The sequence below is a fragment of the Lytechinus variegatus genome, chromosome 1 (assembly GCF_018143015.1).
Source record: "Lytechinus variegatus isolate NC3 chromosome 1, Lvar_3.0, whole genome shotgun sequence".
NCBI classification, from domain to species: domain Eukaryota; kingdom Metazoa; phylum Echinodermata; class Echinoidea; order Temnopleuroida; family Toxopneustidae; genus Lytechinus; species Lytechinus variegatus.
Window position 1 is genome coordinate 17,806,468 of NC_054740.1, and position 15,800 is coordinate 17,822,267.

The 15,800-nt window shown below is 34.7% G+C and overlaps 2 protein-coding genes across 3 annotated transcripts; both read left to right on the forward strand.

Moving 5' to 3' along the window:
- Nucleotides 1-247: 247 nt before the first annotated feature.
- On the forward strand, nucleotides 248-6,432 carry LOC121407775 (methionine adenosyltransferase 2 subunit beta-like). 2 transcript variants are annotated; one of them, XM_041598975.1, is made up of 6 exons: nucleotides 248-508; nucleotides 1,859-2,075; nucleotides 2,625-2,739; nucleotides 3,462-3,614; nucleotides 4,386-4,579; nucleotides 5,078-6,432. In XM_041598975.1, the coding sequence occupies exons 1-6, from the start codon at nucleotides 420-422 to the stop codon at nucleotides 5,333-5,335; spliced, it is 1,026 nt and encodes a 341-aa protein (XP_041454909.1). In that variant the 5' UTR covers nucleotides 248-419; the 3' UTR covers nucleotides 5,336-6,432. The 2 variants fall into 2 exon arrangements, with proteins under 2 accessions (XP_041454909.1, XP_041454916.1); XM_041598982.1 differs by having other exon boundaries at nucleotides 248-374.
- A 2,175-nt stretch (nucleotides 6,433-8,607) lies between these two features.
- Nucleotides 8,608-15,031, forward strand: LOC121407789 (39S ribosomal protein L30, mitochondrial-like). Its single transcript, XM_041598993.1, has 3 exons — nucleotides 8,608-8,728; nucleotides 12,477-12,674; nucleotides 13,378-15,031. The coding sequence occupies exons 1-3, from the start codon at nucleotides 8,687-8,689 to the stop codon at nucleotides 13,609-13,611; spliced, it is 474 nt and encodes a 157-aa protein (XP_041454927.1). The 5' UTR covers nucleotides 8,608-8,686; the 3' UTR covers nucleotides 13,612-15,031.
- The last annotated feature ends 769 nt before the right edge of the window (nucleotides 15,032-15,800 follow it).

Below are 15,800 nucleotides of genomic sequence, written 5' to 3' on the forward strand. Positions count from 1 at the left end.
GCAATTATGTCTGTGTCATTCCTCGTATAGAGCTCAGGGAAGAAATATTTCTATATTTTAATATAAAGTTAGGCCGACTGTTGGTTTTTACTTCACCACTTTCTTCTGACATTTTATATGTTATAATGTCAATGTGGGTATAAGGCAAAACAAAGAACTGAAGTTATTTCTTCAAATAATGGCTTGATCGTTTCTATTATTTTTATCTCATTAGCTTTCCATACATGATCAGTCGAGAGTAGAGTACGAGTTAGCCGACGGCGATAATAAGATGAGCTGAGCTGAAGTCGTGAAATTACCTTAATTAGCCGAGCTAGCTGGCCCAAGCCAGGCCAGTACAAGAGAACTGACATCTTTAAAAAATAGGTTAAATGGTAGGTACTGGTAAAATACTATAATTAACTAATGTGCTAATTTACATGTTCTTCTTCAAGCTGTTGCATACTGGACAGCTCGACAGACAAGTCAAGAGCACGGTTACCGACGAGTCGGTGCCGGGCACGGGTGGGTAAGACGCTGGTTCTCCGCTACGAGCGAATTTTATAGCTAGTCAAGCTCAAGTCTAGGAAGTCTACGGTAGTATGGTTGGAACTACCCCTTATCGACCACCTAATCTTCTAAGCATCGTATCTTCGAAAATATTCATCAATTTTACCCAGTTTTCGTCTCATTTGTGCAGAAAATTGAGCAGCTCAGATTCCTATGTTTCGCTTGGCGACTCCGATTCAATCCGCGTATATATCGACGAACAACGAATGCGACGATTTTACATCTGCTCATTTGCACCCATCTTTTTAAACCGACCACCCGCGATACACTAAGTTTACGTCCGATTCTTGTCGCGGTGGCGAAATATTTTTACTCTTTCAAATCAGTTCTATGACGTCAACATGCTAAATGATCGCCTCACCACTTCCACTGCGAGCTCCGGCGCATGATTCGACGATTGACGACGGAAATTTGTTCTAAAGCCGTTTCCTATCGGATTTCTTGGTTTTTCAGCGGGGTTTGGGTTTGGTCAATACAATTTTGATTAATTCTACTAAATTTCTACTTTATGTTGCTTCTTTTTTTCTCGTAAAATCGATTCTTACCGTTTCTATGGACACTGCGCCTACTCTCCCGCGCGTATCGTTTGTAATACGCAATAATTTTAACGCGCGCAATGTGGTCGGTTTCAAAAGAGGTGGTCGATATGTGGTAGTCTCACCATACTAGTAGTAGCGTGCTTCAACCATTAGATTAACACTGTACACTCCTGATGAGTGGCTGAGTGAGTGCCTAGTTAGTAATCATGTCATGATGATGAATTGAATTATTTTTTGTTTGATAATATTACCATGATTAAAACAAGTGGTCACTCTCATCTCACTGAGTGAGAGAGGCTGCTACAGTGAAGACTACACAGTCGACTGGGCACTGGACAAATATTCCTCTGCTCTTGCTCTGCCCCCCCCCCTGTTCTGAAAATAAGAGGGAGGCTGCCTGCAAAAAAAAGGAAGTGGGTGGGGCCAGGGTCATAACACATGTTATTTTATCACTCTTGGTTTTTACAGTTGAATGTGTCTAGAAATCCTTAATAGTTGAACAAAATTGATCCAAGTTTCACCTCAACAATGGAAGAAAATAAGAAAGACCTTGATTTTCAGACAGGTGCCTGTAATAACTGGTGCAAGGCCATGATACGGATAATATTCAGATGCACAGTAACTAATCCAGCTGGGCTCCGGCGGCAGGGGTGGCCAGTGGTGAGGCCAGGTATAATTTAGAGTTTTGGCAGTTAGCTGAGGGAATCTTTGAAATCTACATGATTTTAAATTGTTAACCTCAAATTGTACCATTTTTGTTCTATTTCTAGATTGTTTTACAATTGTGTCCTGCATGGTGAGGACTTTAATATGAAGAAGATTCTTATCACTGGTGCATCTGGACTCCTTGGCCGGGAACTCTTCAAAACTTTTCAGGACTCTGGGTGGGACGTTCTTGGACTGGCTTACACCAGAGCTAAAGAGAACTTCAGAAAAGTGGACTTGACAGACAGTAAAGCCATACAGGATGTCATCATGGGATATCAGGTGATTTTAATTTATCACCCCCCCCCCCTTTTTTTTCACTCAGGTCACTCTTTTTCATAGCAGTATATTATGTAGAAGTTAGACATTATCTGTCTCAAGTAGGAAGCATTTTGAAACAGAGATTATATTTTCCTTATAAATGTCTTCTAGTCATCAATTCATGTTTTTTACTCAAAGTAGAAAAAGAGGAATGAAACACAAAAATAATATATATATATTGTCAAGGAATCTTGAGTTAAGATTAAGATAAGATTTCCATGCAAACTCATAATTTGTTAACATAAATAAGTCCTTTTATCTATTTATTTTTTTTGAGAGAGATAGCAGTCTTAGATAGCATAGAACCCATCCATAATTAAAAAGGAGAAGGTTTTCAACCAAGGCCAACAAAAGTATTCTTCATTGTATCATACTTTGATTTGTGAATCAAAACTTGCATTTCAATCAGTGTAACATAGCTATATTTATTTTGTTCCTGATAATCAAATAATTCCTGGTTGCCTTAGGATGGGTACATCTCATATGACTCATAATAATGTTATGTTGCAGCCCGATATTGTTATCCATGCAGCAGCCGAAAGGAGAACAGATGTTGTAGAGAGAGACCCACAGACTGTTCAAAAACTCAATGTAGGTGCCACAGCTCAAATTGCTGCAATTTGTGGTGAGATACCAAGTTTTTTTCCATCATGAAATTGTGTACTGTTTATGGGAAGGATCTGTGTGGATTCACTGACCTTTCGTACTGAACATGAACCTTATAAAGATATCAGTCTAGTTTGGGTCATTCCTGCATTGGTCAAGTTTCCAAACTGTAAATCAGTACAGGGAATTGATTCATATTCCACAGCACTAATATTTTTGGGCCAATGATGTATACCACACTTGACCTGGATGAGGGAAATGTTTATGTGGCAAAAATGGATTCCTTGAATTGCAAAAGTGCCTTTAAGGCAGCTATGCTAAAGCTAGTCGTGGATGCCATTATTTGTGAGTGCTATACAAGAAATATTTGGTAAATTTGTACAGTTCGGGAATATTCTCTATTTTATAATATAAACTAGCAAGGTTAGTCATGTTTTGTGTGTAATTTGACCCCACTAATTTTTAATAAGAAATTCAAAAGTAATTGCTTCTTTTGATTTAAGTGAAAGTTATTTTGTATTATTTATAATGTTATTGATGGTAAGAAAATAAGAAACCAATATGGAAGTATATAGTTTAAAGTAGGAGCATTCATTTTTTATTTGAATGGTGATGTTATGCTTTGTATGTATCATCATGCAATAAATTATCGCTAGTGCATTTTCTAATTAATATGGAGAAATCTATATAGAACAGAAAGAATATGTAATTGCATATAATGGTAATGTGTTTATTTGACAGGGAAACTGGGTATCTTGTTGGTTTACATCAGTACAAATTATGTCTTTGATGGAACAAAACCTCCATATAAACCTTCAGATGAACCCAATCCACTTAACAAATATGGTCAGAGCAAGCGTGATGGTGAAATAGCAACTCTTAAAAACTATCCTGGTAAGCGTACATTATTACCTTCACCAAGAAGTGATTTCAAATATGATTTCCTACTTTCAACACAGTATCTTTCTTTATTTTTCATAAATTGATTTATTTTACATATCTTTGAAATCAAGTAATATATCAATTTGTATGCAGATTCTAAAATTATCCAAAGGTATAGTATTGTGATGACCAAAAGAATACTTTGTGCATTGAATTTGATTGGTTAGATGGATCTTTGTTAACATATTTAATTTCCCATTCTGTTTCACATATATATTTTCATTAGAGTCAGAAGTTGCATAGAAATAGCAGTTACAGTTATAAAAGTGTTTAGCAGTCAATAAAAATCAAGGTTTTCACTGATATTGAAATTACAAGAAAACTTGTAATTGATGGCAACTTTTGTTATACAGAGCCCTAATTTTTTGTCTGAATTAAGCACTAGATTGCAGCAAAAACATTTTTACCTTTGAGGTTAATGAGTTCATAGGTCATAGAGGTCATTGTAAATTTGATTTTTTTTTATAACTAAAGTAGGCCTACCCTTTATGGATCAAACTTTGCTTGTCATTTGGAGGTCACAAGGACAAAGGTCATAGCCCATTATCACAATACTTTGCACATCCAAGAGATGATTGGTTCAGAAATGTATATGAGAGTGATGAAAAAATTTCATATTTCAAAGTAAATTTGATAAGTTTTAAACTATTTGCAACTTTTACAGTGCACTGTCTGGATTGCTACTTGGCAATGGAGTCATTAATACAGGATTTTTAATTACAGGAGCAGTGATCCTAAGATTACCCCTACTCTATGGTAGCATAGAGAGACTAAATGAAAGTGCAGCAACCTATCTTCTACATCAGATCCAAGATACAAGTAAAGTCCTGCAACTCTGTGACTACCAACAAAGAAGACCAACTCATGTCAGGGATGTAGCTTCAGTGGTAATACAACTAGTGCAGAGACATTGTAAGGTGAGTTCAGGATTCAATACTGAATATAACAGTTGCAGATTCAATGAAAAAAACAATGTGACTCTAAATTTCGAACTTAATTTTTAGGTGGTAAATTTTGTCTATTATGCTAGAGTATATTGTAAAATACATCAGCAGAATATATATATATATCTCAGGTAAGTTGTCATCATTTCCCTGAAATAATCATCATAAACGAATTGTGCATGCTTTATTGGATATTTATGTATTCATCCAAAATTTTATATCAGCTTTTATATCAGCTTTTGTTTGGTTGGACTTAAGTTTAACACTGTATGACATTTCAGGTATGAAGGTAGCATTTTTGCAAAACTCAAAATGTAACTAAATGAATTGTCAACTGCACGAATGTTAACTGGAAAAAGGTATTACGATACTTGATATGTGGATGATTGTGATGCTCAGAGTGAATGGTATATTACTAGAAGAACTTAACAGTTTTATGCATTATCATTTTCATAATTATTTACCATGAAGGGAGAGGGGGTTTCAGGCATCCTACATTGGAATACATCAGAACAACTCACACGATACCAAATGGCTCTTATCATCACTGATATCTTCAAACTCCCTATGGATCATCTTAAACCAAACCCCAACCCTCCTTCCACTGGCACACCCCGCCCACACAATGCAACCATGGACATCTCAACTATAAATGCCCTTGGGGTCAAAGTTACAGATACGCCATTTCGGAAGGGTATCGAGGAATGTTTGACTCCTCATCTGTGTTAAGGCCAAGGATTTATATGTGTTTGTTTCACAACTCTAAAGCCCAAAAGTGCCTGTCACCTTGCTTCCTCATGCATTGATATATCACTGACCATTAGAAATCTTGAATGATTATAATTATTAATGAGATTCTTTATAAATATTTTAACACAAAATTATGAATGTGCAATGAAAGAATATCAGTATGTTTCTTTAACAAAGGCCAAGTAAATATAAGTGTGTGGATTTCTTTAAATTGCAATTAGGTTTTACCAAAAAAATTATGTCTGCATTTGAAGTAATATCAGTAATCATGTTCGTGACTTTGTCCCAGTTACTGTGTTTAATTCAAATTTGAGATGAGATCATAAAGAAAGAGCAGCTTGATGTAGATAAGTAGCTATTGTGTGCTAATGAAGCCTTTTCTTAAGACTTTATTTTATGCTTTAATCCTAGTTCTCTTATCTATACTTGGATGTATTTCGATAGTGCTTTTCAATGCCTTAATATTTCAGAGAAGATTCCACCAGCTTCTTTTCAGTGGTCCTTGGATCAATCGCACAAGTAATCGCCAACCTTTGTGTTACGGGACCCAGGTGGTATTTGGGTTGGATGCAAAACCTTTGAAAATATTGTAAAACAAATGAATCTATTGGTTTTGCAGCTTGCAATTACAGGTTTTCTTTTCTCATTTATGAGATTTGAATTATTTGTTGATGAACATGCAAAATCATATATTTTTTTTCTTTATTCTCTCTTCATTTATATGGGAAATAATTTATTTTGAAATACATTAGTTTTGAGAGTAAACTCATTTGTATTCCTCTTTAGAGTGTGATATCTTGAAACAAATAATTGGAAATTTTGAATACTGGTTTTTGAAAACAAATACATGTACATGAATCTTATGCTGCAGTATAATAGGCTTTTATTTATTAATGTTTGCTGAGTTTCTTACACCTTGATATGAACATGGACCTACTAATAGGCTACATTTAGTATTAACATTCAAACATGACACATGGTGTCTGAAATGTTTATTGATTTTTGAGGTCGATTCTGCCCCAGAAAATGTTGATTTGAATCAATAGAGAAAAATCAAACAAGAATAACGCTGAAAATTTCATCAAAACCCAATTTAAAATTACTAGAATAAGAATGTTATGGCATTTTACCATTTTGCTTATTTTTAACAAAACAGTTAAATGCACATCTCAGTGATAAGCAAAAATGTTGATGACCATTGCAGAAGAAAATAATGACTGAGACAGTTTATGTAATATTATGTGTACTAAAATACTGGCTGAAATGCAGTATAATTCACTGTATGATCAATTGAATTTATTTATCTTTGGATTAAATCTGACATTTTCCCTACAGTGAAATTGTTAATGTTTGCTCTGACAATATTTCACCCATAGAAAGTATCGTCTTAGGTTGAGTTGGCATATGCAGACTTGCTCAACTTTGTTGAAAAAGTGTAGCACCACAGATTATGAAAAAAAAATTGTAACATTTTTATCTGAGAATTGATTCATCTGCTCTACTCCAGTTTCCAGCGAGCAGAAATCTATTGAGATGTACGTTGCACTCAATCCAACTGATTTCAATTTTATATTCAAAAGAGCTTATATCATTGAATTATAGCATGCCAAAATTTGGTTATGATGTTGTTTTATGAAATATACTTTCCATCATAATTTAATTTAAGTGATATCAAATATCAGTAATCAACGCATTGTTGTGCATTGTATTGTTATACTAGTAGTATTCAGCTTTTTGTTTATAGTGCAGAATACCCCAAATTATGCTCAAGATATTCATTGTCTTCCATTGCATATTTTGTACTACTATGTACTCAATTTGATTGTTCAGTATTTGATTTTTGTTTTGTGCTGTATTTTTACGCTGTATTGTTCTATTCAGTGAGTGCAAAATGCATGTATTCAATGTGCAGTAATTCTCTAATCAATGCTAAACAAATAAAAATATATATATTCTTGAAAAATATTTTTCTGTTCAAAGAGTTGTATATGGAACCATTTCTAGTCATCAAGAACATTGAGATGTAAATTGTTAAATGAAATAGTTGAAAACAGATTTTCAATTGGAAATAGAATCTTACCCTGATGGTAAGTTTAAAGATAACAAGAATTATTTAAATTGTTCCAATTAACTTGTTATCATGCATTGGAAACAAAAGATAGACTCCTGGATGTAAGGTTTGCTTTGACATCAGTTTTCATTTTTAATAGGGGCATACAAGTAAAATAAAGCCTGCCCCAACTACCGTGAGGTACATGATTTTTTAGTATATAAGAAAAGAAGAGAGAATGGGTAAGGATGGAATAAGCAGAGTGGTTTTCATTTCTTAGGGGGCACGGATAAATCAACCATTTTATTTTGCTTGGATTTGACAAGTTATTTAATTGCCCCCATAGGGGACATAGCTATCAATTTAAAAACAGTCATTTAAAAAAAACTCTCAAATGAGAGAGAAAATAGTTAATAGGACACCCTTTTCTATCCTTGCTCCCAAGGGTGAAATAGGCTTGGGCATTACTCCTCACATGTTACTGATTGTGTACATACTTTTTATAACCAAAAAGGAGGGAATATGCCTCCTGTGTCGACTTGCTCTCCCTTCCCCCATTCCTTCCTGTATTGGGTATTGAGCTGGGGTATTGAGGGAGAAACTTGTAAGTTGGTAAGGGGCAGGTGTCTTGGAAAATATAATTTTTGGGGATCGAGACAGGTAATAATGAGATTTAGATAAATATTTATTTGCAGACAATTAGTTGATAAATATTTGATAGTTGCTAAATCTGGGAATTCAATCTGTGAAAACACTTAACAAATTTGGCATCGTATGATGATCCAGTAAGGATCACTGCTCTGTGTATAATTTATTTTAAGCAGATATGTGTGCCTACAGCTTTTAGTTTTTCAAGAACAATTAGGAATCAACTAATTTCAAGGCTTGTTCAATGGTATTTAGGGATTATCAATAAAGTCTAGACTTACCAAATATATACACATAACATTAAGAAATCTTGACAAAGAATATCCAGGCCTAATTTTTCACTTGCCGTACTCCCTCGCAAAATTGAGTCTAATTGTGAAAGTTGAAATTTATAAAAGAGGTAAAAACAAACATTATAACAATTTTAGCCTATTCAGTTGAATTTATCATATTTTGGAAACTTCTCTGTTTTTCAGCGTGTAAATACAAGCCAAGTTCTGCAGGCAACCTTGTGCTCATATCAGAGCCAATAAGCGATCCGCGCGACGAGACATGTAGCATTCCATAGTTTTTGTACAAAATTCACTAGGCTGTGGTGTGAGTGAGAATAGACTGGATTTTAGGTTTTTAAGATGAATTTACCAGGATTGAAGACCCTTGTGTCACAGAGAGTGGTGAGTATTGTGTAATTGAATCAAATTTTTAGAATTAAGAAGTTGCTAATGTTCATTTTTACGTTAATTTTCACGTAATTCGCAAACTTCATGCGCTAAGGCACGTCACCAAGTCCCACGTCTTGACTCTGTGCGTACGGATCCGGTACGGTACGGTAGGGCGGAGTTATGGACGCGTAGATTCACTTTGTTCCACGCTTAACCCAGGGACTCAACGTGTATTTGACCCACTCACACATTGTACGAGGTTAGTATGTACTAACCTCGTACAATAGACCGTGTTTGACCCTGGATTTCGAAGTAGTCGGCAAACATCGCTTCATTGCTGAAGTAATATTTGCCGAAGCTCCTTCTCGCTACGCACCGGGGCTCTTGCCGGTAAGTAGCAAGAGTTTGTGGAATATAAAAATAATAATAAAATAATAATCCGATAAAAAAAGCACATTTTGCTTACCTCGGCCTCGAAAGTGACTTCGCTTGTCTCTTCCACGGAAATACAAGGAAGCCCGTTGGAATTGGTGGCGCTAATAATTTCACAACCTTGATTCAGCTCCTCGGTAATTTTATAACTGTATCTAAATTCTTTGAATGCGCAATCCTCATGATTAATTTACTAATTATGGGCACCAATTCATGAAATGCCTTCAAAAAACATAATTAATGATTATTATTGGTGATGATAACACTCATTTGCATTAATTTAAAAAGATGACTGATAAAAAAAAAATGAAAATAATATACGTGCCTGGAAAGAAACCAGCAGTACAAGCTTTGACGAACGTCAATAATACGTATACGGTATACCAAAGTCTATACAATGAAAAGATTGGACACTTCACGGACTTTGCGTAATGCCTTGCGTCGATATGCGTGTAAAATAGTGTAGGTGCCTATTCTTTCCCTTGTCGTGTCTTTGATATGAATATAAATCGCGCGCCCTCTTCAGGAGAAAATTGATATCAACGCTGACTGATTTCTATCTCCGTAAAATCTTCACTAAAGATCAAGAAAATATACATATTTTTAGAAAGAAACTTCAAGGAGAAGTCACGGAAGGATCTAAATGATTCGGTAAGTGTCATAGCAGGATGTGGAATATTTATTTATACATAATATTTTATGTGGGCAAAAGCCCACTGTATTTTCGAAGTGTAGTGGTGTGTCGCGTGCGTATGACTGATAATCCTTCACTCGCGAGACGATATGAACCCATGGGTGTATTTGACCATACTCACGGGACTAGCGTGATTTATGGTCTAAATATTTCTCCAAATGAATTGTGAAAACAGAAATTATGCTCTTGACTTACCACGATTATGGATGAAGGTCTAAACAAGTGGCAGTTTTCCTGATTCTGGGCACAGACTGGAACCTAAAAAAAAACGAAGAAAAGCTCTCTCTTTCTACTAGTAGTACTAATAATTCTACCCCTGTCTCGATCGGCCATTTTGTTACCATTCATAACACTGATGACTAAAAAAACGCGGTAACAAAATGATTAAATGAATACCTGTATTCGCTTTCTCACACGAAGCCTTTCATATTTTCTTTTTTAGTCTCATACATACAGTCACGTCAGACACGTTGATTTTGTTTACTCCATTTATTTTTATCTAAAAAAAACATTTAACACCTAATTTGCAAAATTATCATTTGAAATTAACATTCAATATCATTCAAAATATTGAAATAATGTTGAAATTACTAGTAATTCAATTTTTTATTTTTTTGGACAAGGGTCTCTCGTTGAAATATCAATGAAAGGTGTCCTTAAGAGGTCACATGTACTATATAAGGAAACTAATGAAAATTTCCATTTCATCCAGTTATGTTTGTAAAACTTTAAGCTGTTTCTCATTTTACTTCTTTAAGTAAGCTCCATACATCAATTCTACAAACTGTAATAAATGAACAATTATTTGATCGCCATTTATTGATATGATAAGTTCAAAGTTGTCATTCCGTAGTAGGTTCATGTGATGATGAAGACTAAATTTTTTGACGATACTATCGATATCAAATAATGTCACGAACTTGGAAGACAAAATTTCCTTCGTGAAGCAGGAAGTGCTGATTGTTTGTCGCCAATCTTCCTATCTTGGAAGAATGGTCCTAGGACGTTCCTGCGTTTTGCTCATCTCGTCATGAAACAGGCCCCTGAATGAACGATAGATAGACACAGTAACTGGTTTATTAATTAAAAAAACATTGCAGCATAGCTGAATTGCGATGAGTTTACATGGGCATGCTTATATTTATAACTGGAAAAACAGTCTGCTGGCTGAGGTACATGTAGGCCCCGTGCTTAAATAAATGAAATGAAATGAAAACAAAAGGAAACAAAAGTTCAAAAGTATACTAGTATCACGTATCATCACTCACGAATTCACAATGTGATAAAAAGGAAGTGCATTTTGTTAAAATACAATGGAAAAGTATTACAGATTCAGTTCAAATTTTGGGATCATATGAAATGAGAGAAGGGAGACAAAGCAATATGTATGTAGAGGGAGAAAAAATTTAGGTAAAGAGAGGGAAGAGGGAGAATGAAGAAAATGGGGAAGAGGAAGAAGAAAGGGAAAAGTGGAATAAAAATGGGGGAATGTACACTCTTTATTATTTAGTCCTTGTTTGAAAATGTGATTATTCTTTATAAAAGAATACAGAATGCTATCATCAATCTCTCACATCTTGTTGCAGTATAGTGCTATTTCAATAACATGCTCAGGCTTTGTCATGGAACTTTCCATTTCACTTTTAAATTTTAAACACAGGTCAAGAAATTAATCAAGTCACATACACTACCCTCGGCTTTCTTTGACTTCATCTCACTCTATGACAGTATACAGAGTATCTTTATGGCATACATGTGCATTTCTCTCTCTCATTCGATAAGCCTACCTTCCCCCATAGTCAAATTCCCAAATGTTATTTCTCACTTGACAGGCCCTTCTTTACAAATAATCTGGTTAGTGGTCAGAAGTGTTCTATATATCAGAGCTCAGACCAAGAAAGAGTTGGTGCTTCTGTGTTACTTTAAAGGTCAAGTCCACCTGAGAAAAATGTTTATTTGAATCAATAGAGAAAAATCAGACAAGCACAATGCTGAAAATTTCGTCAAAATTGGATGTAAAATAAGAAAGCTATGACATTTCAAAGTTTCGCTTATTTTTAACAAAATTGTTATATGAACGAGCCAGTTACATCCAAATGAGAGAGTCAATGATACCACTCACTATTTCTTTTGTTTTTTATTGTTTGGATTATATAATATTTCAATTTTGACGAATTTGATGATTAGGACCTCCTTGCCTGAAGCACAAAATGTTAAAATATTGAATTCCACGTCTTCAGGGAGGAATAAAACTTCATTTCACATGACAATGACAAGAAAATAAAAATATTCCATATAATACTAGTAAAATAAAAAAGAAATAGTGAGTGAGTGATGTCATCAGTTTCCTCATTTGCATACTGACTGAGATATGCATATAATTATTTTGTGAAATGAAACAAATCTTTAAAATGTTTTAATTTTCTTATTTTACATCCGATTTTGATGAAATTTTCAGTGCTATGCTTGTTGAATTTTTCTCTTTTTATTAAAATCAAGTTTTTGTTGGGGTGGACTTGTCCTTTAAAGAATAAAAAGGAATTAAAGTTTACCATGAATACAATTTGATAACCAGATATGTAATCAGAAATGTATTTTTCAATGACATTTCAATTTTCTTGTGTCATTCTCTAGATTCAGGCGTATTGCACCTGTGTGCGTATGACCTTCCCTGTTACAAGGTCATTGAGTAGTCACCCATCAGCAACAGATAAAAGCTCAGTGGATGGAGAGAAAGAACCTCATTTATTACATGCAGTATGGAGGATCAGATCACTTAAACGAAGGCCTTACTGGGAAAGAGACATAATGAAACAATTGAAATTAGCTGATGTGAGTTTATATTTACAGTCTTTTATCACATAGCTTCTCTAGGTATTTTGTATACTCTAGAGTCTAGACTCTTGATAACTTTCAATGAGTCGAACCTTTTTTTTCAACCAGAATATGCAAAGATGTTTTATTAAACTTAGAATATCTTATAAGTTGAATTTTGACAAAGACAAAAATGTCTCTGTGGTTTCAAAAGATTTGATTAGGCAGATTCACCTGTCCTGTATATGCCAAATGAATCATGATGAAGAAACAGGAGATTAAAGATTTATGGAATTCCTTTAATTGTACTGTATATACTGATAGGAGATTTTGTGTTTTATTAATATTGTTAATGAATGTGGTATTTTTACTATGTTTTGGCGATCCAGCTTTACAGGTTTTTTTTATAACATTCATTGAAAACTACAAACTTGATTTTGTATCTACTTACATTTGGTGATTCTTTGTGTTTTATCTTATTTGTGAAATAAAGATTGAAGTGAATTGAATTCCCATTTCTTGGTTGTCAGCTTTAATATTTATGTAGTTCCATCTATCATAATCCAATTTGATTTCTCTTAAGGAACTTTGCTTTTTTGAGAATAGAGAAAGAAAAATTCAAGTATTGTAAATTCAAAGAACAAATATTAATTGATTAGATAAATTGTTATATGAAAATACTTGACAAGTGTTATTACAAATATTCTTTTTTTTTGTTCAGACTCGTAAACCTGTTATCCACAAGAACACACCCTTGGTTAATTCTCTTCTGACCCGGGTCCGCCATCTTATTCGCATCAAGCCGGTTAATCCTGTCTATGGAATGCCAGATGGGGATTATGAAGATACCTTGCTCAAGTGGAATGGAGATTTTATTGTGAAAAGAAAGATTGAACCACACGGAGAGGAAAAGACTGCTGCTATATCAGATGGAGCTCATGAAACAAAGAGCTAGAATTATAGTACCGCAATGGACATATATTGATGCGGAGTTTGGACTTCTATGAGATGTCACAAATAGCTATTTTAAATGTGGAAGGTAGAGATTGATGAGCAGCATTTTTCTTACAGGTTACTATATTCCTATTTTGTATTTATGCTTTATATTGCTATGTCAATGTTTGCAGTAAAGAAGTTGAATGTCTACATCATTTCAGGAGATCATATTCATACAGGGCTTGAATGAATCAAAGGCCATTTCTTTCAGGCCATGGCTATGGATGTCCTGTTGATTTTCTTTGATGCCTCTGCCATTGGCCTTGCACAGTGTTTGTCCTCTTCAGGGGACGCGGAAGCAAGCCCCCCCCCCCCACTCTTATCCAAAACCATGTACAAAAATGTAAAATTGACCATAGGATTGTGATTTTTTGCATGATCAGCCCCCCCCCACTTTTGGCTCAGCCCATGCTCTTGTTTTATTTCATTTTTTCCAATTTACCCCTTTAATGCTCGTAAGTGATGGACTGACTATATCATTGCTTGGGTGATAATATCTCTTTATCTTCCAATTTTGAAGAAAGAAATAAAAATATTTGATCAGCTTGCAAGTGATGTCCCATTGAAATTTGTGTATCTTATAAAGTTTAGCCACTGCTATGTCTGAGGCAAGACTACCCCTTGTGTTTCTACACTCTTCTAAATATTTCACAATTTTGAAGTTACAGCAGCATGCCAAACATTTAAAGGAATGTTCCATTGTCATAAAATCTGAAAATTGACATTTATATTTTTCATCAGATTTTGAAGAAATCTTCATTGTCAGTCACTTTAAATTAATTTGATGTTTGAAATGAACTATATCCTGTCATGAAAATGAAACATTGGTAAAGAAAGAGGGAAGAGATATTTGTAAACCATCACATTTTAAAAGCCACAATATAGGAGATATAGAGATCGAGTTGAGTTTATTTGTTCAAAATAAAGCTTCAAAGAATGGAAAGGATAGAGATATTAGAATGTACTGGATCGAGCTTGAAAGAATTACATGGCAAAGAGCTATATTATAATGGCTGTAAAAATGAAAAGAACACATAGCTTGAATATGCTCTACTTCATTGGAAAACACCCCCCCCAAAAAAAAAAAGAAGATAATAATAATGATAAATGAATAAAAATAAGAGCTGTGCTTTTATCATGTACATTAATCATTATTCTGAAAAAATATATCCCATGATTGGAGATGATGAAAGATACTACCTGTGAAAAACAAGTTTATCGAGTCAAGGGGGGCAGGGGGCTGAGAAATGTAGATAGGGAGAGAGAGAGAAGGGAAGAGAGGAAGAAAGGGGTAAGGGGAAGGGAGTGATGAAATGGTGAAATGAAGATAGGCAATGATTGAGTGAGAAGGGAGTAAGGAGAGAAGGGAAAGAAGACAAAGAGAAGGGAGAGAAATGGAGAGTGTAGGACAGTGGAATAGGGGGCAGGGGAAGGCGGGGTAAGTTGAGCATGGGGGCAAGTTAAGCCACCTCCTGCAGGCCAATCATGAACGAGTCAGACATTGTGGTGGTGTCATGTATTGATGACCCATTGCATAATCACTAACCCCACCACATTGTTTTCAACTTTGAAACCAAAAATACCTTTTTAGAGAGAAAAAATACAAGTTCCAGCCAAAAAGGGTGTGAAATAGATAAATGCTTTTTCAGGGTTCCCACGGTCATGGAAAATCCTAGAAAAATTTGTGGTCCTGGAAAGTCAGGGAATTCGGAAATTTTGTGAAAAGTCATGGAATTGCATTTACCTCATGGTCATGTCAGCTTTCCGTTTGGTCGTGTCTCGCAAAATTCTCTCATACTTAATTATCATACTCTGCTATTATAATTGGTGTTCATAATTTCCATTTTTCCCAGTTTTGTGACATCCCAAATTCTACAAAACTACCGAGTGGGACATAGTTTGCCAATCAGTCAATGTATTTTTAATATGTCACATTTGTAACCAGTTTTGCATTCTTAGTTGTTTTTAGAGAATTTGAATTTCAAGTTTTGTACAATTTTACTCAACATTCATGGCAATTAGTTTACATATCAAGTCACAACTGATCAAGCACTACCAGCATGGCTATCAGAACACAATACATTCAAAAGGTTCTGAATCTCTTATACAAGATGTTTCAATTGCTATTTTAGCGTCAAATAATGTGTC

Coding starts and splice junctions, on each gene's coding strand:
- LOC121407775 (XM_041598975.1), top strand. CDS start 420: ATGTTCTTCTTCAAGCTGTTGCATACTGGACAGCTCGACAGACAAGTC. Junction 2,076..2,624: donor ATGTCATCATGGGATATCAG/GTGATTTTAATT, acceptor GTTATGTTGCAG/CCCGATATTGTTATCCATGC. Junction 4,580..5,077: donor TAGTGCAGAGACATTGTAAG/GTGAGTTCAGGA, acceptor TTTACCATGAAG/GGAGAGGGGGTTTCAGGCAT.
- LOC121407789 (XM_041598993.1), top strand. CDS start 8,687: ATGAATTTACCAGGATTGAAGACCCTTGTGTCACAGAGAGTG. Junction 8,729..12,476: donor CCCTTGTGTCACAGAGAGTG/GTGAGTATTGTG, acceptor GTCATTCTCTAG/ATTCAGGCGTATTGCACCTG. Junction 12,675..13,377: donor AACAATTGAAATTAGCTGAT/GTGAGTTTATAT, acceptor TTTTTTGTTCAG/ACTCGTAAACCTGTTATCCA.